The sequence below is a fragment of the Pteropus alecto genome, unplaced genomic scaffold, assembly GCF_000325575.1.
Source record: "Pteropus alecto unplaced genomic scaffold, ASM32557v1 scaffold123, whole genome shotgun sequence".
In the NCBI taxonomy this organism is placed as follows: Eukaryota; Metazoa; Chordata; class Mammalia; order Chiroptera; family Pteropodidae; genus Pteropus; species Pteropus alecto.
In genome coordinates, this window is record NW_006433950.1 from 1829038 (window position 1) to 1854457 (window position 25420).

The 25420-nt window shown below is 52.6% G+C and overlaps 1 protein-coding gene across 1 annotated transcript; it reads right to left on the reverse strand.

Annotated features, from left to right (window-relative positions):
• Positions 1–22834: 22834 nt before the first annotated feature.
• Positions 22835–25414, reverse strand: CBLN1 (cerebellin 1 precursor). Its single transcript, XM_006908743.1, has 3 exons — positions 25164–25414; positions 24906–25025; positions 22835–23610 (listed from the first exon to the last, which is right to left on the reverse strand). Exons 1-3 carry the CDS (start codon positions 25197–25199, stop codon positions 23413–23415), a joined length of 354 nt encoding a protein of 117 aa, XP_006908805.1. The 5' UTR covers positions 25200–25414; the 3' UTR covers positions 22835–23412.
• Between the last annotated feature and the right edge of the window lie 6 nt (positions 25415–25420).

Sequence of the window (25420 nt, forward strand, 5' to 3'; positions counted from 1 at the left end):
TACTCTGCCTCTGTGGCCGGCTTGAAAAGGACAATGAATTGCTCTCCTCAAACCCTTCCACTCATCTCTGGGTCCCCAGAGACTGAGTCCCCGAAGACGTCCACTTTTCAATGCCCTAAGGAGCCTGCTATAAATATTTTACTTCTCCTATGTCACGTGTCCTAGACCCACCTGATTTAAAGGGTGACTGTGGGGGCGCCCCTGAGCACAGAGCCAGCATCCCACCTCAAGTGTGTTTCACCATCTCTCCATTTATTTCTGTCCCCAAATGTCATCTAAAGCCGTGAAGGCCTTTTGACCACTGGCAGGCATAACCCCAAAGGGCACTCTAGATGATATCCCCAAAAGGCATTCTCAACCCATTCCTGGGCGTGAGAGTCAGTGGGTACGTGCTTCAGCTTCCGATCCTTCAGAGTAACGATTCTGATTTCTTACTCTGCTTACTTGGACCACCCGCAATTATACTTATACCCAAGTCTGTGTCTCGGGCTCTTCATTTGGGGAAACCCAAGTTCAGAAAGGCTCCATCCTCCTGCAGGTGCTCACCACCCAAGAAGCCACACCGTGTCCGCTGGGAAATCAAGCCGAAAAGAGAATAGAGCCAAGCATTGGCTCTGAGCAGCGCCCCGAATGAATACGTTCGGAAGGACAGACCATGGCAATGGGAAGAAACCTTCCCACCTGAGTCAGTCCTTGGCCCTGGACCATCGGTGCGCTTGAACTTCCGAGGTCTTCATACTCGGCTCTAAAGCTTTCCATAACTCCCTGTCCCCGTAGCCCAGCACTTAACCTCTTATATTCTCGCTCCAATTTACCTCTGCAGCAGCTCTTTCGACAATGGTTCCTCCAAATCTCTAGCCTCCCCAGGTTCTAGAGGACGCAGAACCTTCCACCTCAGAGCCTTTGCTGCTCAGGTCCCCACCCTCCCCATCCGGGAAGCCATCCGGATGGGGCCCGCTTCCTTGCCGTTCGACCCACGCAGTCACACTGGGTCTCCTGCTTAGAAGGGCCCCTTTGCTGTAGTCGCCATCTTAAAATTCCCAATTATTTTTTGAGCAAAGGGGCCTGCATTGCGTTTTTGAACTGAGCCCCGAACGGCACGCAGCTAGCCCCACCTGCAGAGAACGCAGTTACGAGACCCGGCTCTCGATGTGCCACGTGAGACTGTCGAGGGACGATGGCTTCTCACGTTGGGGCACGATCTCTTTCTTATCCCTTGCCTATCCGGCCAAAACGTAGTTTAAAATCAAAAGCGAGTTCCTTGAGAAAAGGAGAAAATCGTTTCGAGGCTGGCTCTGCCCATGTCCTTAGTGAATTGGGGAGCAAGGGCAGAGTTAATCTGAAAGTCCCCCAGGAGGGCCACCCATTCCCAGGTGCCCAACACACATTGTCTAAAGGTGGAGGTTATATCTGCGAGTTACGAGGGCAGCGAGTTACGAGGGCGTGTTCTCATACCGCCCCTGTTCACTCTCGATATCTTATTTTAGTATTTTGCAGGTCTTTAAACATCCATGGTTTATTTATGAACCGAGGGTTATTAACTGTTTGAAACTTCATTAAGTCCTTCCCTGGGGATAGTCTCGGCTGAGGTCCTTTTAGACGATCCCTCCCCAAATATCTGTCTAATTTAGACTTCATAAAACAGTTTATTGTGTGTTGATAAAATAATAATGAATTAATAAAGCCTTCTCTGAGACTTAGGTAACAGATACATAATCTATCGTTGTTAAGGAGCACTGTAAATGTTTCTGATAATCAGCATTTAATATGCAGCGACCCAGACGTAAATCCAGCCTCTACGCATTTGGAAATTCATGGGAGGCAGCTCATAAGCATTTTGGAGATGAGAAGAGCTCAGGCCTGTCGTACAGCGGGACGTCTGGTGTCCTTGAGTTTCTTAAAGCCTGGTAGGGATCCCGGGGCCTTAGCTCGGGAGAAGCGGAGACCACCCCACCCGCTTCCTCTCCCCAGGATGGGGGTTTCTAGGTTCTTCCTGCTTCTGCCATGTATTTTTACATGCTCCACCAAGAAAACGAATCGAGGACACTGTAACCAGCTGATTAGGGTATTCATGTTTATTTACACGTTCTGAGGACAGCTACCGAGGGGCTTCACAGAGTGGCAGTGGGACCTGCTGAGAACTTAGGTTATATCCGATAGTTAAATCTCACCTATTAACTACTTTTCTCTTCTCTCAGACTTGCCCTCTGGCTGGACTTTTCCAAACAGAGGGTCCGTAGCAAATAATTAGCCCACATATCACAATAAAACTTATCCTTTATCCTTCTTTCCCGCATCTTCTTCTTAAAAGAATGTTGATGCTTGTGGTCATCTTGGATTTGTGCAGAAGGTCACATTTCAGGTTAAGTTCTTTATGATCAGAGACAAGAACCCAAGGGAGATGCAGGCGAGTTGTCACGTTGAATCGATTCTGTTCCAGCGCTTCGAGAACGCGAGCTCTACTCAGAGGTAGAGACCTACACTGTGGCCAAACCATCCCCACCGTTGACGAATCTCCAGTCCACGGCTCTCTCCATCATCATGTTTCTTTGGGATTAACTGTAAAACCAGAAGTCGATGAAGTGAGGGAAGGATCGGGTTTGAAACTACAAGACTTTGAGTTCAAGGTCAACCTGCTAGGCTGCTGCTCCCCTGGAGAGGCCCCTGCTCTTTTGTGAGCCTAAGAGAGGATATTGGATTTCGTGAACTTGAAGTGTACCTTCAGCTCCTGCATTCTGTCCGTCCCCGGGAAATGAGACACCTCATTTCATTAGTAGCCATAATCATCTTAGCACTGATTAGTTTGCTCAATGGGGAGACACCTTGGAAAACAGAGAGAGGTCAGTGAGAGAGCGGCCACTTGCAAGGCAGGCAATTTTGATGAGGGCAAAAAGTTGGGGGCTCCTGGGAGGACGAGTTCTGGCATGGCACCGCGGTGGGAAGCTCTGGATGTTGACGGATGAGATGTAGACATCTTCAGAGCAAAGAGAAGAATGAGGAAGGAAGGGAAGAAAAAGGAAAAAAAGGCAAAGGAAAAAAAACCTTGATCGTGGTGGCCTGTAGGCCAGGAGTGACCTCTGGTCACCAGGAACAAAAAATTTCAGGTCTGGGTGGCTCATCCCAGAAGAACTTAGTATGCGGGAAGTGCAGAGTGGAAAGCCGATTCCCCCGCCCTGTGCCTGCGGCACCCTTCGCTCTCGCCATGCCTTCTTGGAGACTCCGTCATCTCTTAGACTGCCACGCCAGGGCCAATGCCTCAGACAGTGGCCTTGGGCAGCGTAAAAGGAATTTACAGCCCAGCTGGCAACTCCGGTCACTGCCTCCTATGGGGAGATTTTTGGAGGCTCCGAAATTTCGGGGAAGAAATGACAACGTCAGCTCTTAGCCTTGCCCCAAGGACCTGCTCAACACTCCTCAGCATTTCCAGATGCTTATATAAACAGACTCACCTGTACACACAGGTCCGTATGGATGCACATATGTGCATCGGAACACATGTACACAGGCATAGGCATAGGCACACACCCAGATCTGCAGGGAGAGAAATACACATAAACACGCACATGTACGCACTTATGCAAAGGTGTGGATGTTTGCGTAGAGACTTACACTGATGTGCATTCTCAAGAAGAGACACAAATACGCACATATGTGTGTACGCTGATAAAATGTCACCTGCTACATGGTTATACTGTCACAGACTGTAGGTCCATGAACTGGACCACATGTCCAGAACCTTCGAGACACAGAGATCCAGGAAACTCTGTCTTCAGCCTTATTCTAGCTCAGAGTCAGTACACACAGACCCAACTTTGCAGCCTCCCTGATGGTCCAGGCTGGAGGATACAGGAGGGTCAGAGGTGACACCTGCTGCATCCTACACCTCCTTCAAGTCTCAGTTTAAGGGGCACCTGCTCCGAGTAGCCCTCTTTGACGCCCTTTCCTGGAGGCTAGATGTCCTCTGAGCCCCTCGAGCACAGTGTGGGGATTTTTGCTTTCCTCTTGATTTCTCCACTAGACCGCATGAGCGTCATGAGAAAAGCATGAGCCTTTATCTCACAGTCTTTATCCGTAACAGCAGCAGGGAGCCAGGGATGGAGCAGAGAGATGCTCCACAGGTATGAGCCACGCACATGAGCAAATGCTGGGAATGAAAGCAGCTGGTATGGTAGTTAAGAGCACGGGCTTCGGAGCCCGGTCTGCGCGGGTTTGTATCCTGGCTCCATCGCTTGTTAATACTTGGACCCTGATACATTGCCTTCTCTGTACCTCAGCTTCCTCATCTGTAAAATGGGTGTAATAATAGGGCTGTTGTGAGGGTTGAGTGAGCTAACACATGTAAAATGCTTAAATAATGGCTAGTACACAGCAAGCACTCTAGTCATTGCGTGTTCGCCGTTTTTATTACGTTCGATGACTCCAAATCCATCCCCATCTGTGCGTCATCGGTGATTCTGAAAGCCTCTCCGCCGAGTCGATACCACGAGAGCAGAAACAGGACAAGACTCTACTTGCCCTTCGGGTCCTGTACCAACTCCTCCCAGGGGGCCCAAACTCCCCGTTTAGGCCGAGTGGACTTTATTTACAAGGGCCTAGTTAATCAAGTCCATCTGTGATGTAAATGTGCTTCTCATTATGCTAATGCAAGCACTAGACATGCAAATCTATAAGCATTTGCATGCTTAATGCAACAGTTCTTGTCCATCCTGTTCTGTTGCTATTTACTATCTAGTTTTTATGACTTATGGATTTCCAACCCTTTAAATTTATATCAGTGCCGTGACATATCTGCAAGCAGCGACAGCTTTATGAGCACTAAAAAAGCTGCAACACACCACCACTAAATACTAATGACATAAATGGTCGCTGTAATGGCCCCTATTTTTATTACAATACCAAACCTCGATATATTGCAATTACTTCTGCACTCAAACCGCACCAAGCCTCCCTGTGCAGGAGCCAGTCCCGTAAGGGAGAGGTGACCAGTGGTGGAGTTTCCAGGTCAAGCCAAGCCAGTCTAATGCTGAGGAGCTGAGGTCAGCAATTGTGGCAGGAATTTCCTCTGAGAGTCCACTGAGCCCGGAGGTCAGGGGTCTCCATCAGTGACAGTTGTCGAGGTGGGTCTTGCCACCTAGGGGCTGCTTAGAGGTGGCCGGTTCAGAGGTCCGAGCCCTGCCACTCTCTGCCATCCCCAAGAAAAGGAAGGAGGAGGACAAGGGGAGGAAGAGGCGTCAAGACTACTGGGTCCCAGTCCTAGCTGAGTCCCTAACCTGCTGTGCGACCCTGAGCAAGTCCCTCTTGGCACCTTGCTCTCTCCGTCCGGAAAGTTGAGACTAAACTAAGTATCTCTCGGGGTACTTCCAGCTCTGACATTCTGGCACTGACTCCGTAGAAAATTCAAGCCCAAGATGTAAGCATTAATTCTCTCTGGAATGAAAATACATTCCGCAGGACATTTTTATGCCTCGTTTTATAAGTTCTGATTTGGCACCTTAAAATAATAACACGTCTTAAATTTATTTTATGGCATTTTCCATCTAAAACACTTTTCTGTCTGTTACGGCATTTATTCTCAGTTTCCCTGGAGAGTTGAGCCAGATAGAAATTATCCTTCCCTTGCACAGGTGGAGAAACTGAGGCCCAGAAAAGGAAAAGGGGTTGCCCACAGATTTAAAACACATCGGGGCCAAGGTCAGTATTAGAACCAGGTCTTCATTGGTGGCCTTCTATTCGGCTATGCCTCTCCCTCTCCAGTTGTTAACCCTTATAGAATTTGTGAGTAAAAATGACACTTTCTTAGTAGGCTGAAGACAAGAGAAAAGACCTTCGCACCAGCCCCTCCCCAATGCCGTATGAGGGTTTGTTCGTTTGGCCCAGGAACTGTGCCCCTGGGAGAGGTGGCTCCCCGAGCAGCTATCCATCATCAGCCTCTCAGTGTGGACTAGTCGACGGGGTCTCTTTCCCCGGGGATAATAGTTAAAGGCGGGCTTGGGGAAAGAGGGGGCGGTCGTAGGCCCATCGGTTAAGTACACGGGGCCCGTTTGGGGAAGTAGGAGGCCCGAAGGGGAGATAGTAGATGGCCAGAGAATAACAGGAGTGGGGCGGGCCACCAGTCCCTTTGACCCCTGGAGAAATCATGCTTGTCCTTCAGGATCCAGCTCAAATTTCACCTCCCGGACTTTTGGTTTAAGTTCTGACATATAAAGAGCTTAGAAGTCACCACTCCCATCTTTACAAGAAACAAGTGGAAAAAAAACCCTGAAAATCAATATAGTTTCTTGGACCTCCTAGAGAACTGAGGTTGCAGACAAACCGACGTCCCAAGAGAAAGGCGAATACGGAGGGACATAGCCAGGACCAACCCACTTGGAGCAGAAGTCGCTGGAACATGAACTGGGAGGATATTTAAATGGCAATTTTGGTAAACTGCTGGAGGATGAGAGGGGACAGCTTGAGAGTGAGAAGGTCACTCTCCAGGGCCCTTCTCACAGGTGTTTCACGCTTCCCTGGGTTCTACCTCCATGGACCCCACCAGAATCTCGTGGAGAACAGCCAAGACAAACCCTTTATATTTCTGGCAAAGAGAGGGGAGAAGTAACATTTTGAAATGTGCCCACTACGCTCTGCATAACAAAGTCCTGTTCTCCAGTTAAAATAATGTCACCTGAGTCTTTTCTCTCATGGGCAGAAGGGCAATTACCAAGCTGCAGCCCCCTCTAGCCCTCCTATCTCGCCTAAGGAGGGGGAGATGAAAAGAAAGATGAGAAATCTTTGTGAAGGTCACGGCTCAAGGACACAGGCCCACTAAAACACGGATGGTAAGGTGTGCCTCCCCTCCCGTACACCTTCTCATCACTATGACAGGGTTCCAGTGTAATAATAGCACATTACAGCTGACAATTTGGAAATTTACAATTTCCAAAGGTTTAACATACATGTAATTGGAATAACAGAAGGCAAAAAAAAAAAAAAGAGAGAGAGAGGAAAAAAAATGGAGCAGAAAAATCCTTGATGTTAGAAAGGTCGAGACCCTTCCAAAATTAATGACAGGCACCAAACTACAAATCTAGGAAGTTTGAAGAAACACCAAGCAGGACAAATACTGAAAACTTTACACCTAGGAATATCATATTTAAACTTCAGGAAACCAAAGAGAGAAAATCTAAAAAAAAAAAAAAGGAAGAAAAGAAAAAGAAGCATTTTAAATATAGAGGGGCAAAGCTAAGAATTACAGCGGACTTCTCATCAGAAACCCTGCAAGGGACAAGAAAATGCAGTGAAACAGTCTGGAAAGAAATATCTCACCAGCCTAGAATGCTACATCCAGTGAGATCATCCCTCAAAAGTGAAGAGGAGATACAGACTTTCTCAGACAAACAAAACCGAGAGAAGTCCTTGCCGGCAGATCTGCTCTGCACGAAATGTTAAAATAAGTTCTTCAGGAAGCGGGGACATTACATAGATCAGAAACTCAGATCTGCCTGATAAAAGGAGAAGCTTCAGAGAAAGAACAAAGGTAAAATAAAATCTTTTATTTTTCATATTTTCATATGAGCTGTTAGATAAATGTTCAATGCTATGGTTATAGCATCTGGATGAATGAAGTCAAGGACAGCAGATTTTATAAGCCACGAGTGGGCAGAATCGAGACTATTTCGCTATAATGTAACTACACTACCTGTGAAGCGTTATAGTGTTATTTGAAAGCGGACTGAGATCAGTTGTAAATGCACATTGCAAACTCTAAGGAAACCACTGAGTTTTTTTTTTTTTTTAAAGAAGTATCATTTCTCAGAAGTGAGAAAATAAAATCATATAGACCTATATCTACTAAAGGAATTGAATCAATAATTAATAACCTTTGAAAAAGAAAGCACTGAGCCCAGATGGTTGCACTGGTGAGTTCTACCAAAGGTTTAAGAAAAAAAACAATACTAATTCTCTACAATCTCTTCCAGAAAGTAAAAGCAGAGGGAACACTTTGTAACTCATTCTCTGAGGCCCGCACTAGCCTGATACCAAAACCAGGCAAAGATGTTACAAGAAAGACGACAGACCAATAGCTCTCAATTTCTCTATAAATCTAAAACTGTTCTAAAAAACGAAGCCTGCTCAAACAAGGTGACTCCTCCTTGAAGCCCTCCGCTTCCTCCAAGGTCTCATGGGACCGACAGCGTGTCTCCATGCCCGGACCCCTCCCCTGTCCCCAAGCCTCTCGAGCACCAACCCTGTCGTCCTCGTCTTTGTACCCCTGTCATCATTTGAATCAAAGAGGTTTGCGTCTTCTGAGAGCTGTCTTGGAGACGGTAACCTGCACTTGCATGCAGATGTTCTGGTCTGCTCCAGACACGGCCCAGCCTCTGGTCTCCAGAGACAGCCAGGGCCCCACGTGTCCCTTGGACCTGCTCTCTCTTCAGAGGCAGGGAACACGCCGGCCAATCCAGGACAACGCCCCAGGCCCAGAGGCCGGTTGCGGCCCCTCTCCTCTCTCCTCCCTGGGGCTCAGGGGCCATCAGCGGGGATCAGCTGCTTAGGGCCAGGAAGGCGGGCTTTCGTGTGGGTTGACTTCCCCGCCTGGAGCACTGGAGTGGTTCTATTTTTAAAGCCTTCGCTTTCTGTCTGTCTTGCTCAGAATGTGGCTGGTGCTCCAGGATAAGCACCCCGGCTTCTGCTCACCCCGCTGTCCTCTGCTTTTATGCCGTCGCCGATACCCGCCTCCCCCCAGTGCTGGCAAGGGGCGCTGGGCTCGTATTCCTCCAGGGACGGCTTGAGAGAGAAAGAAGTTAAGTTCAATCAAAGTGTCAGGCTGAGTTGTGTGCGTGTTGGGGTGAAGGCGGGAGGGCTTAATAAGACCACTGTCCATGCCTCGGTCATCTCGGTCATGTCCATTTCCTCTCCCCCGCCCCCACCCTAACGTAGCCCTGTCTGGATCTTCACCTTTATTAGGTGACGACAGACACTCATATGAGGTGAGGCCCACCCCACCTGAAGCCAGTCATAGCAACAGCCTCAACAGGAGAGATCTGGCTACGGGACGCACGCACACACGCGCGCACACGCACGCACACACACACACGCACACAGAGCAGTCATGTAAGTTTTCGTAACAGGGCAGCGCTCGCTCAGTGCTTTCCCCCATTGTCCGGTTTTCCCTCAGCCGGTTCACCCCTGCTCAGGGCTCTTGACCTACTTTAGTGCCGGGGAGGCCGGAGTTTGTTTATTCCTCCCGCTCAGACCTGTCCTCTGGCCTCTAGACCCGGTATCCAGCTGTCTACCTGTCATCAACACCAAGGAACCTCGAATGCAACATGTCCCAAACTGACCTCATGGCCCCTCCTGCCCCCAGGCCTTCTCTCCTCTCCGGGAGTGACAATGGTGCCAGTCCTATAGGCTAACCAGAGCCTCGGAGAAATCAGAGACCACCCTTGACACCCTCTTCCCCTCACCTCTGTGTCCTCGTCCACGGGATTGGACTCCAACCTCACTGTCGCTGCCACAGCCTCGTCCCCTGACCACCTGCTTCCAACCCTGTCCCCTTCCAGGCCTTGCTCCTCCCAGCAGCCAGCCTGACCGCCCCCCCTTCTCCTCCCCCACCCTGGGGCCACACTGGCCCTTCCTCCGCCCTCCCAGTGCTCCCACAGGTCCGGGGTCCCTACCTGCTGTCCCTCCTGCATGGAATGCTCTCTCCCTGGGCCCGATCCTGGCCTAGCTCATTCTCAGTCACGCTCCAAATCTCAGCTCAAAATCAGACCCCTCGTAGCTCGCAGTTCCCTCTGCAGCCACTGTCACTCTGTGATTACCCAGCTCCATTTGATGGTTGGACGAGCGGGCGCCTACTCGCTCAGGGGCGGGACGTGTCGATTTGGTTCCTGCCGTAATCCACACCTGGAACCGTGTCTGGCTCCTAGTAGGGGCCCCATAACTGTTTTTCACTTCAATGAATGGATCCTCTCCAAGAAGTGGGTTTTTATTATCCTTTTTTCTATATGGCTCAGGGACACTCTATAACATGCCTATGTCACAGAGCCAGAACCTAAACGAGGTCAAGGAGCCCCTAAAGCTACGCTCCTGATCACTCTTCTGTCCTAACCTGTCCTTCTGTGCTCACGGGACCTGAGGCTTCTTTCCCTTGACCAGGCACTACCCACACTGGGGAGAGGGGAAGAAACCGCATGGGGGCCCGGGCTGGTGTTGGGGGCGGGGATGTGCAGAGGGTCCATGAAGATGGCATGAGCGCCCCCCACCATCACCCATCTTTCTGATCTCACCAGTAACAGCAATCATCGATCATCTGCTATGTGCTGGTGCTGTTTTAAGCATTCTACACATATGCATTGAATGAATCTTATGAAGTAGGCATTATTATCAGCCCCATTTTTCAGATGAGAAAACTGAGGCCCAGACTAAACTAAATAACTTGCTGAATGCAACAGCGCGGACTGCGGCAGAACCGGGACGTGAACCCAGGCAGCCTGGCTCCAAAACCCGCCCTTCCGGCCGCCCCCATCCCAAGGTGCTGTCTGCAGCCGCGCTGTCTGCAGCCTTGGCGTGATGGGTGACCATGACACCCAGCGCTTCCCTACGTGACAGGTGAGCTTGTCAGGTAATCGTCTCTCCAGGGATGGTAAATGTCGAACCTGGTGACACAAGAATGAAAATTACTATCGCCAGTGTGTCCTGGTGGCAAGATCCTCAAGGGACTGTCATCAGTTCCTGCTCCCTAGACCCTCACCTCAGGGCCGTCCTGCTTCCCAGCTTTTCCCGAGCCCCGTCCCCCAGCCCTCCACTGGATTCTGTGGGCTGCCACAAGGCACATGAAGAAATTCCTCTTCTGCTTAAAATAGTCAATTTTTGTTCTTTACAAGGACAGCGTCCTAACAGACACTTTCCAGAATCCTGGGTTGAGGCTCCAATCAGAAGATTATGGACTTGGGCCTTTGATGTCCCACAGCAGGATTTCTTACACTTGAAAATTAAGGCAACATCCTAACAAAGAGAGTGGCAGGGAGCCCGGAGCTTGTCCCACCGTGGGCAGGGGTGGGGAGGGACCTCCCAGAGCAGGTCAGGAGGACGTGGGCTGCCCGGGCCAGGGAGTTGGGGTACGGGAGGGGAAAGCTGAGAGCTCAGACCTCAGGGGACAGGCAGGCCCAAGAATAGCCATGGGCTTTGGCAGTGCGAAGGGCTGGATTAAAATGACATGAGTCAGGAAGGAAGGCTCTCTGGTGAGGACAGTTTGTACAAGGCTCCGGTGAAGCCACCTTCGTTACCAGCACAGAAACGGGGCAGAAGCACAGCTGCTGCCATGGACTGTCACCATTACGCGAAAGTGAAGGACGTGGTCAGCAAACAGCCTCCCAGTGCCCTATCGAGAGGCAAACGTATTAGTGACACAGGCAGGACACCTGCTCTCCCGCAAAGCCAGCTGATGATGCTAATGACACATCTCAGATGACCGCTCCCCCTCTACTCCACGTTACAGAAGTAACCACCTTTATATGATCGGATGTCATTGTGGGAAATAATAAGTAACCTTGTCCCCTACCCCTACTCCGCTTCGCCCTGAAAATCACACACAGACACAGAGAGAAAGATGAGCTGCTGACTCAGCGACCTCATGCTACAGCCCAGGCTGGGCGTGGGGAGCAGTTGTTTGCACAATGGGGCTGCACATCGAAACCACACGTGGGACTTGTAACAAAGCTGCACCCCCGGACCAGCCCAGAGCGACTGAACCAGAGTTTCTGGGGGCGGGAAGCGGCAGGCATGGACACTTTACACAAGCTCCCAGGTGAATGCCAATGAGGTCAGGTGGAGCGGGTGGGACAAATCTTGAAGGGCCACGATGAATAGTTTAGATTTTTTTTCTAAATGAGCAGGGAGCCCATTTGGAAGTTTCAGCAAAGGTGCACCATGATCTGACTCATCTCGGCGGGAGCTTACCGTGGTTGCCGTGGGCGGAACGGATGTCGGGCAGCAGGAAAGCAAGCTGGGACCCACGCAGGCCACTGCAACTGTCCAAAGGAGAGATGCTGGTGGCCTGGGCCAGCTGGCTGTTGGATTATTTTGAAGGTAGAGCTGATAGGATTTACCGCTGGATTCGATGTTTGGTATAAGGGAGAAGGAGGAGTCAAGGGATTGCCACTAACTGAGATGGAGCAGATTTGGGGACCGAAGGTCAGGAGCTCCATTCTGAATATGTACAACCCGAGATGCCTGGTAACTACACGAGTGAAGAGTTGGGTACGGGAACCCTGGGGTTGGGGTTGGGGCTGGGTGGCCCCCGACTTTCTGTGCTCGCTTTCACTTCGAGGTAGATGTTCTCCTACACACCCACGCAAACAGACACCCTTAATCCTTGATGAGTCAATGAAGGGGACTTGACTCTCTGACTTCACAAGGGGGGTAAGATTTAGGCCTGACCAATCAAAGCCTGCATTGCCTTTCCATAAAAAATGGATCTCGTGATTGGCAAGGGATCCATCCCTTCGGAGCCAATGAGGTCCTATGAGGATTTTGCAAAGACGTCTGGGATAGAGGATTTAAAGCAGAGACAATGAAAGGGTTGGAGCTTCTGCAGCTACGTTGTGACTGTGAGGAGTGAAAGCGAGCACAGAGAGGAGACAGAAACGAGATACTCGTGATCAAATTATTCCTGAAGCAACATCTCTCCGTCTCTCATTCTTACCTTTCTGTACCCTGAGCCACCAGTAAATTCTCTTCCACCCCCCAAAAAATCCAAGGTGATTCTGATATAACATACTTGTGGACTCGTTTTTGGAAATACCTGTGTTATACACATGGTGCTATATTATTGCTACTCAGGTGCAGTCCGTGCACTCATCACATGGAATTCTGCGAAGACTATTAGAATTAGAAGCATTATCAGGCCATGAGGAGCTTGTGCTCATCCTGGCGAGGGAAAAAATAGAAATCAGGGTACACTGGCATTGGCCAAAATTGTCTTGGGAGCAATAATAACAACTACCATTTACCGTGTGCTTACCCTGTCTGTCGCACGAAGTCTTTCATAGGTGTTACTCTGATCCTAGCAGAATTAGATGCCATTGCTCATCTCATTTTGACAGACAAGGAAATGAAGAGAAATTAAGTCCCTTACTTAAAGGCACGTAGCCAGGGAGTGGCTGTGGTGGCAGGCACCTGTTGCTTTGGTCTACTTCACATGCATTCCCCCTTCTTTGGTGCCAGCTGCCCCCAGATAGGGCTGCCTGTCCCTGCCCCCACCCCCAACCTGGCTTAAGGTCTGGCCGATTAGCTCACTCATTTTATTTCTCTGATCGAAGAGACTGGTCCTGGGACTATGCCTGAATCCACTCGGTCAGGATTGGATTTTTGTTATATCCATCAGCTCTGGATTTTTTTTTTTTTTCTGGAGCTGTGGTAAAAAAATTTCCTAATGTGGAAACTAGACAGAAAAAAGACGTGAGCCTGCTGGAGTCATACATTCCAGCTGAGGACCTGGAAATGAATCCAGGTGTCCAGAGAAAGAAAGAAAGGAAGAAAGAAAGCAAGGAAGGAAGGAAGGAAGGAAGGAAGGAAGAAAGGAAGGAAGGAAGGAAGAAAGAAAGAAGAAAAAAGAAAGAAAGAAAGAAAGAAAGAAAGAAAGAAAGAAAGAAAGAAAGAAAGAAAGAAAGAAAGAAAGAAAGAAAGAAAGAAAGAAAGAAAGAATCTGAAGAGATCTTAACTCTAGGAAGGAAGGAAGGAAGGAAGGAAGGAAGGAAGGAAGGAAGGAAGGGGAAAGAAAACAAAACAAAAGAAGAGAAAGAAAAAGCGCCAATGACAGATGCTGATGTCATTGTTTAAGAAGCCTCGATCGGTCATGTGATATTTTGGTCATAGGAGTCAATGAACGATTTGGGGAAGGTGGTGCTAAGGCTGGTCTGAGCTGAGTTCCTAGAGTCCCGATGAACACAGGGACGAAGGCAGCCCTCAAAACCAGCTCTGCTTAATCCAAAGCCTGCTCTCTTAACCAGCGCCCCCTACTCTGCCATACAAGGGAGCATGAACCCCAAAGGTCATGAAGATTGACTTGGTTCATGAGTGGTTCATGTCTGTGTGGGAGGGGAAGGACAGACAGCCAAGGCCCTCACCCCAATTTCTTCTCCTTCTCTGGACTAGGCTCCCTTCAGCTGGACTGTGGTCAGGGCAGGCCCCCCGCCTGGGTCTTCCTACAGAATCCGTAGACTGGAGCTGGCACTGGGCTTGCAGGAGGTGACTGTGAGGTGAGCATTGCTGAATAAATGTTTGATTGACAGCTGCAGGCCACCAGGGGATCACTCCGGTGGATATTCTGCACTCCGATGACACGTGTCTTTTTTCAACAGCCTTGGGCTCACATGGCTGCCATTTCTGGCCCCATTTCTGCCTCCTCCCATCACGCAGAGAGTCGAGAAGCCGCCTTCTCTCTTGCGCGTGTGATTCTCCAGCCCTCGCTCTCCTCCCTCAGTCCCCACTTCGCTGTCCTTCTGTGCTCCGACCGGAGTCACGGTTCCAGGAGCACTTGGTGTCCTGGCCGCCCTTTACCTCTGCCTCAGACCAAGGTCTCCTTTTTCTCCTGTTTGTGCTCATTTGTTGCAGGATAACTTCGGCAGAAGAAGTCGATAATCCACAGCTCGCTTTCGCTTTCCCTAGCCCAACTGCATGGATTAAGCAATTCTAACATTTGCATTAACAAGCAAAAGACCCACTCACTGGGCCTGTGGATGATAAGAGCCCATTTGTCCCGCCCCCATCCTTGGCCTCATGGCTTCCAGCCTGCTTCCCCTCCCAACGGCTGTGGTTTCTGGCGGACGACATGTTTAATGACTCCCTGAGATCCTAAGGAGAGGGATGGATGGGGAGGTGGCTGTGCTCTGATGGGGCAGAGGCCCCAAGTTCTGGGGAACATGATCAGATGGCTGGTTTGCCATTCAGTCACTCGTATATGACTAGAGCCCCTACCATTTCAGGTTCTGCTCCAAATTCTGGGCATCAAGCGACACCCAAGACTGACCGGGTCTCTGACCCTAGGGAGGGAGAGAGACAGTAAGGAAGTAAATAGATAAATGAGCTTTGCGGGGCAGTGTACTGGAGCCCAGCTTGTTATAGAGGAAGGGGCTGGGTATCAGAGAGAGTAAGACCCGAAAGAAGAGGAAGTAGCCACGCAAAGCATTGGGTATTCCATGCCCCCCAAAGAACCAACGCGTGCGACACCTCTGAGACAGGAGAGAGCTTGGCAAATTCTGGGAACTGCTAGAAAGCCAGAATGAGCTACTCTGCACTGGAGGAAAGCAGCAGAAGATGAGCTTGGAGATCCGCAGGGGCCAGACCTTGGAGGCCCAGCAGGCCCAGCAGGGAGCTGCAGTGCACTATGAAGGCATTAGATGGTTCTGAGCAGAGAATACCTGGTTTGGTTCATGTTTGAGATGCTCACGCTGGCTGCTGAGGGGAGAATGAATTTAGAGGGGCCGAAAGGAGACTCACATCCCAGCTCTGAGAGCCGGTCACCGGATGCCTCTTTTCTGTGGGCTGGGGTTAGAATAGAAGGCAGGATTCTGGGAACAGTTTTCAGCTCGAAATTCAAACATGAAGACTCCAACTGCCACGCAGAGAGTCTTGCACTTCATAGGCTTCCAGTTGGGAGAGAATCCTAGAGGCCATGCGGTTTTGCTCCCGGGGGTGGGGAACAGGCTTGCTTCCACCCCAGCTTCCCATGACAGAGACAGGGACACATTTCGACAATCCAGGAAAACAGCTGTAAACTTTGCAGCCTCAAAGAGCACCGCTGTCACTCATGTTGATGTGGGAGATTATTTAGGCCCCCAGGCTGGCGAACCTGCCAAGCAAGTTCCCACTTGGGAAGCGTGGGGAGCCCAGAGGAAGAGGAAGGAAAGGCAGCAGACAGACAGGTGCCACGAGCCGGATGAGGCGCGAGCTGCATCCACAGCTTGGAGACGGATGAGCCCACAGCTCACTTGGTATTGCTAACGTGCCCCTCTCCACCTTCAGAATAAGTAAATAATCCATCTACCTGAAATGAACTCCTTCAAAAAGAGAGAAAGAGCATTTAGAATATTGCTGAGACCTAAATGGACCAACTTTGATCAAGACGAGTTCGTACAATAGCAAGCAGACCTCTTGTCAGCTGCATTTTAATTCCATATTTGGAGCCACTCAGTCATTATAAAATCATCTGAACTGCTCAGCAGAAGTACACATTGGGGAGTTTATTTTTGAGTCTCTCCGAATACAAAGGCGAGTCTATCCAGTATGGGATGTGGGCAGAGCACACGGCTTCCGTTCAGATGAGGAGGAAGGGATGTCCAGGGGCCCCTCCTTTTTTAGCAAGTCCCTCTTTCCTCTTTGAAAGATTCCCTGAAGTCCACAGTCATTTCCGATGATGGGAGTAAAGGCTCTTGGGGTCTCACCTGAGTGAGCAGGTTGCTGTTGGCTAGCAGAGCCTTCCAGAGAATTCCATTAGGCCGAACTCCCAGCTGGACACTGGGTCTGTGGAAGGAAGAGAATTTTGGGGAATCCTTGCTTTTCTTTAGAGGGAACCAGCTAAGACCACTCCACCTCTACAGTCTGCAGCAGAACCCAAGGCGGAGAGGGCATGTCACAAGTTCTCCTGCTTTCGGCTAGAACAAATACCCTGAGAGCCCACGGCTAGCCATGAGCCAAGGTCTGCTGGGAAAACACCAGTTCCCTCATTGGCTGGGGCATTGTGTGGCTACCGTTTACACCTTGCCACTATGTTGCCACTGTGATCAAACTTTCTGGGCTTCGCCAGCTGATGGGCACCATCCAGCAGGGCCTTCGACCCCACTCATAACCACAGACTTTATGCCTTGCTCCTGGATTAAACAACCAATCAATCAGTACTGAATCACGTTACGAGATATTGCGGAAAGGGGAGAGGATTCGCATTGTTTAAGAAAAATAAAGGGTGGTCCCTGCCCTCTGCCCCCAAGTCCACTCCACCCTCTGAAATAAAGGTGGTTGCTCAGGATACTGGGGACTTAGAGAGAGAGGCCCACATCGCCGAGCCTGCACCGTAGAATCCCCCAGTCCAGGGAGTCCTGTTGCCAAATTCCTCATTCGGCCATTCAAGATCTACTTTTTTTGCAGATTCTGCTCCAGGAACTGCTAGGCGCCGGGCACGGAGCTGTAACCAGGCCGACAACGAGGTAGACACCTTCCTAAATGCACTTTCGATGCAACCAGCCACCCCTCCAGCCATCTGCCCACCCATTCACGTGCTCACTCACTCATTCATTCCGCAACATTTATAGAGCTTCTAGCAGCCCCGACGCTGTGCCTGGCACCGGGCACGGGCGGGAACGGCAGATGAGGGCTGATGCTCGTGGAGCTTAGAGCCCAACAGAGCTGTGGTCAGGCTGCGATCTGAATAGGAGGGTTCAGGTGGTCAGCAGAGGGTGCGGCCCCGGTGCGTGGGGGTCAGAGAGGACCTTGCAGATGAGGTAGAATTCAAGAGAAGCCCCGAAGGTCACATTGGAGCCTGCTCAGGTCAGGCAGGGGGCAGTCTCTGGACCCGCCCCCTGCAGTCCTTCCTTGACCTCTTCAAAGTTTAGCAAGGTGAACAAAGACCCACCCCACCCCCACCCCCAGACACTGGGCTGTGGCCATACAAGTGGAAGTCCTTCCTTTATGAACCGGAAGTTCTTCCTGGCTTCCAGTTGTCCTGTCTCCTCACTGCTACCAGGTCAAGCGGCCTCATTTATGCACAAGCAAGCATTTCCGCAGCAAGATCTAGCAGCAAATCTGCACACCAAGCCATACACATAATTACATCCAATGTTGGCCCCTTCCTCACCGCCCCTGCTCCCCACTATCCCAGGGTCAAGGCTGGGACTTCTGGGGACAGGCCAAGCTCAAAGTGAACTGGAAGAGGTGAGAGCAAGCGCAGGTGCTGAGGAAGGTTCCCTGCCTGTACGGGGTGTGGGAGCACTTCCAGGTCAGCATTCCTGTAGCGATGCGGGCAGCGAACTGGGAGGTTTAGGAAGTTCCCCCCAAGGACAGTTTCACTGGCTGGGTGCGTGTCCTGCAATTGTGCCTGGCACAGTTAGGTTTCACCATGACAGTCACAGCACACCCGCTCTGTGCCAGGCACCAAGGGAGGCACGGACCAAGCAAAGTGAACAGGCCGAAGTTCCCGCCTCGGAGGGGCTCAGCCTCTAAAGGGACACGGACATGACAACGGGGCTTGTGCCCTGACCGGGCATTGTGCGGCCATGCAGAGTGTTCATCCACATGGGTCACGGGACTACATGAGCAACGCGGATGGAGATGAGACACAGAGAAGCCGCTGTTCCTGTGACTGACTAGAGGGGGCGGGGAGAAGAGGGAGGGCAGCACCCTTTTCCTAATTCCAAGATTCGCTCGCTCTGCGTCCCTCCCTCTCCCTGGTTTCGGTTTTCCATCTGTCCCATGTCCCCTCGTGTCCTGCTTCTGTGACAGTGATGCGCATCGATCTTTACTGTCTCTACCATTTACTCAGCACCTACTGTGTGTCAGGCAGCGCTGAGCATTTTTCATACCTCTTCACAAAGTCCTCACAGCCATCCTGCTGTGAAGGCTTTATTGTCCCCACTTGAAATCCGAGCAAACTGAGGCTCTGAGAGAGTGCGCCTGTGTCTTCAATGAGGAACCTGTGCAAAGATACCAAGAGGCCTTTGTAAGGGTTCAGGGAATCTTTTGTCCCCCGTGAATTGGCTTAAAGGCAGGTGAACCTGGCTTTCCCTCCCGGCTTGACCTCCCAGCTTGACCTCCCAGCTCCAGGACACAGCTGGCCTCCTCCAGAGTCGGTAAAAGGTTTCAGTCTTGTTTGAAAGCCAGTGGGGGCGGGCCAAAGAGCACGCTGGGAGGTGGCTGGCTGAATGGGAGAGGGGACGCCTTGATCTGAAAAGTAAGATCACCTGGAGAAAACCCTCGACATCTCCATCCCACCCCCTCATATTTGGGATCCGAGGTAAACAAGGTCAGACTAGGGGAGAGAGTCATCTCGGTGGCGCATCACGCCAGAGGCCAGCGCAGGGCGCGAGTCTGCACCTTTTGGTCTTTGGACCCACTCCTGAGTCCGAGGGGCCCGGGGACCTGGCCCAGCACCCCCATGGAAATGTCCTCTCGGTTCGCTCCGCCCCGCACTCTTCCCCCATCACTACCCCATTAAGGCAACAATTAAGGAGCCGGGTGAGGCTCCCTTTCCATCTGGCTAATTATGTTCTCGTTAGGAGCCCATTCTCCGGGCTGTCAGCGTCCGGCTCCAGCGCGGCTCGGAGGGCGCGCTCCCAGCTCAGCCAAGGGCCGAAGCCGCGGCGAGGGAGCCGGGGAGCCGGCGAGCCGGACGCCGGCGCGAGACCGGTGCGGCTGGGCAGACAACACAGAGGACACTGACCCCACTCCTCGCCAGGGATCCAGCGTGGGCCCGGTGGTACCCAGAAGCGCAAGGCGCCGCCTGGAAAACCGGGGCCCAGAAGTCAGGTCTGGGCTCCTTGCTCCTGAAAACCTCCCTTTCTGCGGCTATTACCCCCACCCCCACCCATCAAATGGCAAGCGAAAGGATCCCTGGGATAAGACTCCTAACACAGACCCTCCCAGAACTGGAAAGTGTGCGGAGAGAGACCATACTCGGAAGAGGGAGGCCAGGACGGGTAACCAGTCTGTCTATCTGGGGCGCCGGAAGGCTTCCTGGAGGAGGTGACGTTTACTATTGAGGCAGAAGAGGAGGAAGTAACCAAGGTGGCCTGAGCAGGGGAGGAGTGTTTCAGACTGAGGGTGAGGCTGAATGAGGGGGTGGTCCTGGAACCTCTACAGCCTCTGTTCCCATAGGGTTTGAGGTGAAAGCAAGAGGCAGGGCAACCTCATCTAGAAGGGCCTAGAGGGTACTAAGCGTTAAAGGAAGCCACCGTGAGGTGTGGGTTTTAGAGCGCCCCTCCCCCCAGCCTGGTTAGGGGCGGGGAGGGAGTCTCTACCCAGCACCTGGCCCTTTTCCTCTCTCCCCCTCAATCCACAACACACCAGTTGGGGTCTGATTCCCCCCAATCTGGAGCACAATTTTCAGATGAAGGCTGACTCATTAGCCTCTGGCAGAAGTTACAGCCACTACCACCTTTGCCCCACATGAGGTGAGGGGGAGGGACTGGCCGCTAAGAGTAAGGCCCTGGAGAGCTCTCTAAACTTCAGGCCCCTGGGGAGGAGCTGTCCACAGCCCACCCAGGCTAATAGGAGGGATGGTCTGAGGGTGCAGGCAGTTTGGAGGTGGGAAACCTCACATTTCCCCCAGGGCCCTCTGGAGCAGGAGTGCCAGCTTAGCACTCCTGAGCGCTTGCTGGTGCGGGCGCCACTGCCCCATTGAAACCACTGCGGAGCGTGGGACGGCTGGCACCAGGTGTCTCTCCTCCCGCCCAGCGCCAAACGAGGCTGGGTGGGAGGGTGGGGAGGGGTCGTGGACCTTGGGAAAGCTTGTGTTGGATGGACGAGACCGCTTCCTGGAAGAGGCAGCCTTCTAGTGAAACTGCTTAGATCCCCAGAAAGGTTAGGATTTTGCCAAGGAAAGGAGAGAAAGTGTCCTTCAACTTGGAGCAAAGAAACAGCTGGTACAGAGGCATGAAGACAGTGACGGGAGGTGGGTTCATCAAATGGCAAAGGAAGGGATCAGAGGGTAAAGAAATGGCTGTAACCAGAGTGAGAAGGGCCTCCAACGCTAAGGTCAGACGTTGGGGGAAACAGGGGTTCTCCCTCAGGAAGGGGCCGGCTGGAGCCAGAGCAGAATCATGGAATAGCTTTTCTCTCTCTGTCCCACTGTGGCTCATATTCTCCCGCTCTGTGTTCACCTTAGACTTCAGAGAAGAGGCTCAAAGTGAGTCTGAGTGTCTGGATAAAGAGGCTCAAAGTGAGTGTCTGGATGCACAGACTTGCCCTTGGCCTCCAGCCTGGCCTCAGGCCTGGCCTTCAGGGGCCTGGTCAGCATAGGATGTAGCCAGGAATCACTAAACCCAGGCAAAAGAGCTGGGGACCCTGGTCAGGGAACAGAGGACTGCTGGGACAACTCGGAGCAGAAGAGAGTCTTGGAGATGTTTGGAGTCCTCTCTGTCTTTGTACACATGGGCAAACTGAGGCCCAGAAAGGGGACTTGCCGGTCACCCAGCAGAAGCACAGCCTGGTCGTCGCACAGCTTGTACAGCCACCCCCATGGGCCCCTCCTCAGAAAGAGAGTGATCACCAGCGGGCAGCCAAGTGAGCTCCGAGCGCATTCCAGCGCATTCCGGGCGCGGTTTCGTTGGGTGGCAGCGACTGTCCCTCCGTGGAGAGCCCGGGCGCCGAGCCTGCGGGGCTGGCGCGCGGGCTCTGTGCGCTCAGGCGGAGTGGTTGGGTGGAGCTCGTTCCGCTGCCGAGGCTCCACTCTCCCGACCTTTCCCTCCCAACCGAAAAATGCGGAGAAAACATTTTAAAAAGTGTCTCTTTAAAAAAAGGGGGGGGAAAGTTTGTTTAAAGTCCTCGGGGGCTCCTTATTCTACCTCTTCCGCTTCCCTGGGAACTGACTCGGGGTGAGGCTGAGGCAGAAAGAGAAAAGCCCTGGAGTCCGCTGCTCAATCCCGGAGGCCCCACCTAACCCCTCGGGACCGGGGCGCCGGGGCGGCGGAGCGCCCTGGAATGCGGCCGGCGGAGGAGGGTGGCGGAAGATGGGGCGCGAGTTCTCAACGAAGGCCGCTCGCTTCGTGAATCTCTCAATCAGAGGAGCCGCAGGAATAAATCTAGACTCGTAGCTTATCATGCTATTATTAATCCCCCCCCGTCTCCCACCCCCAGGAGCTAATTAAATTCGTCCCCGAAACTCGGGCCAGGAAAAAGCCTCTAAAAGGACCAGAGCTAGCGGGGGCCCATCCAGGCGGAGGCTCCCGCCGCGGGGCCCGGGGCCCGGGGCGCGCTCTCCGGCGCCCGACCTCCCCGCTGCCGAAGCGACTGGGTCAGACGTCCAGGCTTAAAACGAAGTCGTTTATTTCAGTTTTGTTTCCACATTATGTTCCGATACAATCAAAGCTCCTGGACGAACCTCTGATCAAAAGTCCTGCGATGAGCGCAATCACAGGTCCTGGGCGCCGGGGTGCGTACGGCGGGCGGAGCGGCGGTACAAAAAACGCTGCCTCGGGGACCCGGGAGCGACGCCGGGAGAAACCCTGGGGCCGAGGCGTGGGAAGCCCGCCGCTCCGGGCTGGCTGGGTCCGGCTCCTCTGGTCGGGATTATTCCTGATGCATACGGACTTCGAAAAACCCGAACTTCGCTTCCAGGCCGGCAGCCCCGCTGGGCGAAGAAGATTTCCTGCCAAATGTCCTACGTTTGTGCCAAAGCAGGGAGCACAGCGAGTGCGGGGCCGGCCCCGGGCCTGGAGCAGGAAGGCGCGCGGCCCTGCACCGCGCCGAAGCCCTGGCGCCTGGCGTCGGGGTCGCGGGCTAGCGCGTTTCCCACACTCTGAAACTCGCCCTTCCGCACCCCTGCCCCCAAACCTCGCGCCTGGGGAAGCTGCGGAGTTTAGAAAGCTGTTTCAGAAAAATAAAATTCCCACTTTAACTTTATTGAATTAAAGCGAAATTAAATCTTGACTATTCACACGTATGTTACAGGGGACGAGGAAGCGTCCGGAAGAACCTCCTGGCGGTTCGTGGAGCCACAGAACACGAGGGCACCGACAAGCATCAGAACATCAAGCAGCCTTAGCTTTCACGATCACTCCGAATAGGACAGAGAAATACGGAAATACAGCCAGTTTCCACTGGGAAGAGTTCTTCGTGTACAAATGATATATATTTATATATATAATTTTTAAACCAGTCACCACTAAGGTGAGTCCTTTCTCTGCTAACAAGCAGCCGAGGACACAAAGTATCTTCAGCTAATTAACTCTTGAGCGCTGTTTTAAGAAGAGCAATACTTGCCAAATTAAAAGTAACTCCCCCATCCAAAAACAAAACCAAAACAAAACCTTGCCCCCTCTCAACTAAAAGGGGGGAGGGGCATATTAGATTTCAGCAGCGGACAGCGGAAGAAGATATCTCACATTATACGGTGAAATACAAAGTTTCTTTTCGGTAAATGGTAGGGAGCATGAACATGGGGTAAGAAACAACGACAAAGCAGTCTCTCTTCCTTCGTTACTGAAACTGAAATCGGGAGGCGAGTTTATTTTCGGAAATGGGAGTGCGCAGAGCTAGGTGGAATTTACTTCTAAGGAGTAAATGGACAGAGTCGTCCCACCGCCTGGCGCACCTTTCACGCGGAATCAGCTGGGGAACACGTGGGACGTTCCCAGTCCGCAGCTTTCTCCTTACATTTCAGCCTCCTTCTCATTGCCCCTCCTGCCTTCGCCCTCTCCCCGCCTCCATGCGGTGCTGCGCCAGTCAGAGGGGAAACACGAGGAATCCGGAGAAGGTCGAGTACTTCCAGCCCCCCATCAAGTTGCCTCGCTCCAGCTTGAGGTATGCTCGGTCGCCTTTCTCCATCTGGATTAGGACTCCGTTGCTGGCGGCTTCCCGGGTCACGTCTTGGTCACCAGCGAAGGCTGAAATCACCGGCCACCCGTTTAACATGAGGCTCACCTGAGAAAGAGAAAGGCCTGCTTCAGAGTCGCAACCTAGGCGGGTACCGAAGCGGCGGCGGAGACGCGAATCTTCATCGCCAGGCTAAGGGCCATAAACGCCTGGAAGCATGGGGGTGGGGGGGGCGGGAGAGAAAGCGGGGCTTTGCTGAGGGTCCAATGGGAGCGAAAGATGGACCATCTGGATGAGAGGAAGGGTCTGCCCCCCCACACGGGAGTCACTTTTATTCCCTGAGCGCCCAGCGAATCCCCGCAGCGCTTATAAAAATCCAGTTTAATGAATTCGTAGGTGCCTCAAGCGCCCTGAGACTTTAGGCCTCTCTACCCCGCAACCACCCCACCACCAGCAGCACCCCACCCCACCCCCACTCCCCTCTCAAACTGAAACTCAAGCAACTCTGTTCTGCGCTTCTGGGAAAACAAACAAAAGCCCTGTCTCCTTGTCTGAGCTTCCTGAACACGGTGGAGAGACACAGTGGGGAAGCCGGGCAAGGCTCTCGGTGAGCGAGAAATCTCGTGCAGAGCTGTGCTCTGTACTTCATCCCCAAGCCCCAGGCTCAATTCCCCTCCACCACCGGCCGCTCTCGCCACTGCCTGGCTTTGTCCTTGCGGTGGCATCGGCAGCCAAAGGCCCTGCGCCCTCCTCTCAGCGGCGCATTCCGCCTTCTGTCTCAGCTCAGAGGAAACCTAACCTTTGAGAACCCGGGGAGCCGGTGAGTGCTGGGTGGGACACGGATGGAGCCACGAAGGAGTGACAATAGGCCCCCTCCTTCTTTCTCCATCCTTCACCCTCTTGGGCTCGGAGCTGCTAGTTCAAAAACCCAGCCAGGGTGGGTCCGCAAAGGGACGCCGCGAGGCCCCCTGAGCGTGGAGCTGGAGGCAAGCGCACAGGCGTCTGGCAGCTTCGGACAAGCGAGGAAGGGGTCGGGGTGCTGTCCGTGGTGCTGAAGGCGGGGATCATGGAAATCTTCAGGAAGCGGGAACTGTCTGTGATGCTAACAACCTCTACGGGGAATCCCTAGAGTCCCGCAGGGAGGCTGGAGAACCTCTTCCGAAGGACCCGGAAGGTGGAGGAGGGAAACTATGCCTTTGGGGAGGGGACTAGGTTCCAAGAGCCGGCGACACGGGGAGCAAGGAACAGCCAAACCACAGAACCGTGAGGCCCTGCTACTCGCCCTTCCAAGCGGTCCCGGGCAAATGCAGCTGCCCTTTATCTCCCTCCCCGCTCATATGGCCGCTCACTTCCGCGGCTAGTCCCCTACCAGGGCCGGGATCTGGCCCTGAAGCGCAGCTGACCTGGATGGTCTGTCTGTTGTAGACCTTTACCACGTGGAAGTTAAAACTGTAGATCCCTTTGCGCGGGGCGATGAAAGTGCTGCGTTCTGAATCAAAGTTGTTTCCGATGTTCACTAGTACCTATAACGAGACGGGAACGAGCAGGCACGAGTCAATCCCGAACTCTTGGCCCGCGTCTCCGCGGAGAGCGTGGAGAGGATCGGACATCTACCTTCCACCTCGCCCCACCCCCCGCTAATCCATGCACGGAGCACTCACCTGGTCGAAGTAGATGATCATGGTGCGATTACTCATTTCGGACGGCTCGTGGTTAGTGCTCCTGATGGCAGAGAAAGCCACCTTGGCGCTGCCGGAGCGCACAGAGATGCCCAGAGCTGTGCCGGTGGGATCAGACGTGGGGTTGGAGTCGCACACCACCAGACACTTGCCCTCCAGAACGATGGGCTCCGTCTCATTCTGCCCGCGGGCCGGGCCCGCCAGCCACACCGCCCCAAGCAGCAGCAGCTCCACGACGC

Coding starts and splice junctions, on each gene's coding strand:
- CBLN1 (XM_006908743.1), bottom strand. CDS start 25,199: ATGAGTAATCGCACCATGATCATCTACTTCGACCAG. Junction 25,026..25,163: donor TGATCATCTACTTCGACCAG/GTGAGTGCTCCG, acceptor GTCTCGTTATAG/GTACTAGTGAACATCGGAAA. Junction 23,611..24,905: donor ACAACAGACAGACCATCCAG/GTCAGCTGCGCT, acceptor TCTCTTTCTCAG/GTGAGCCTCATGTTAAACGG.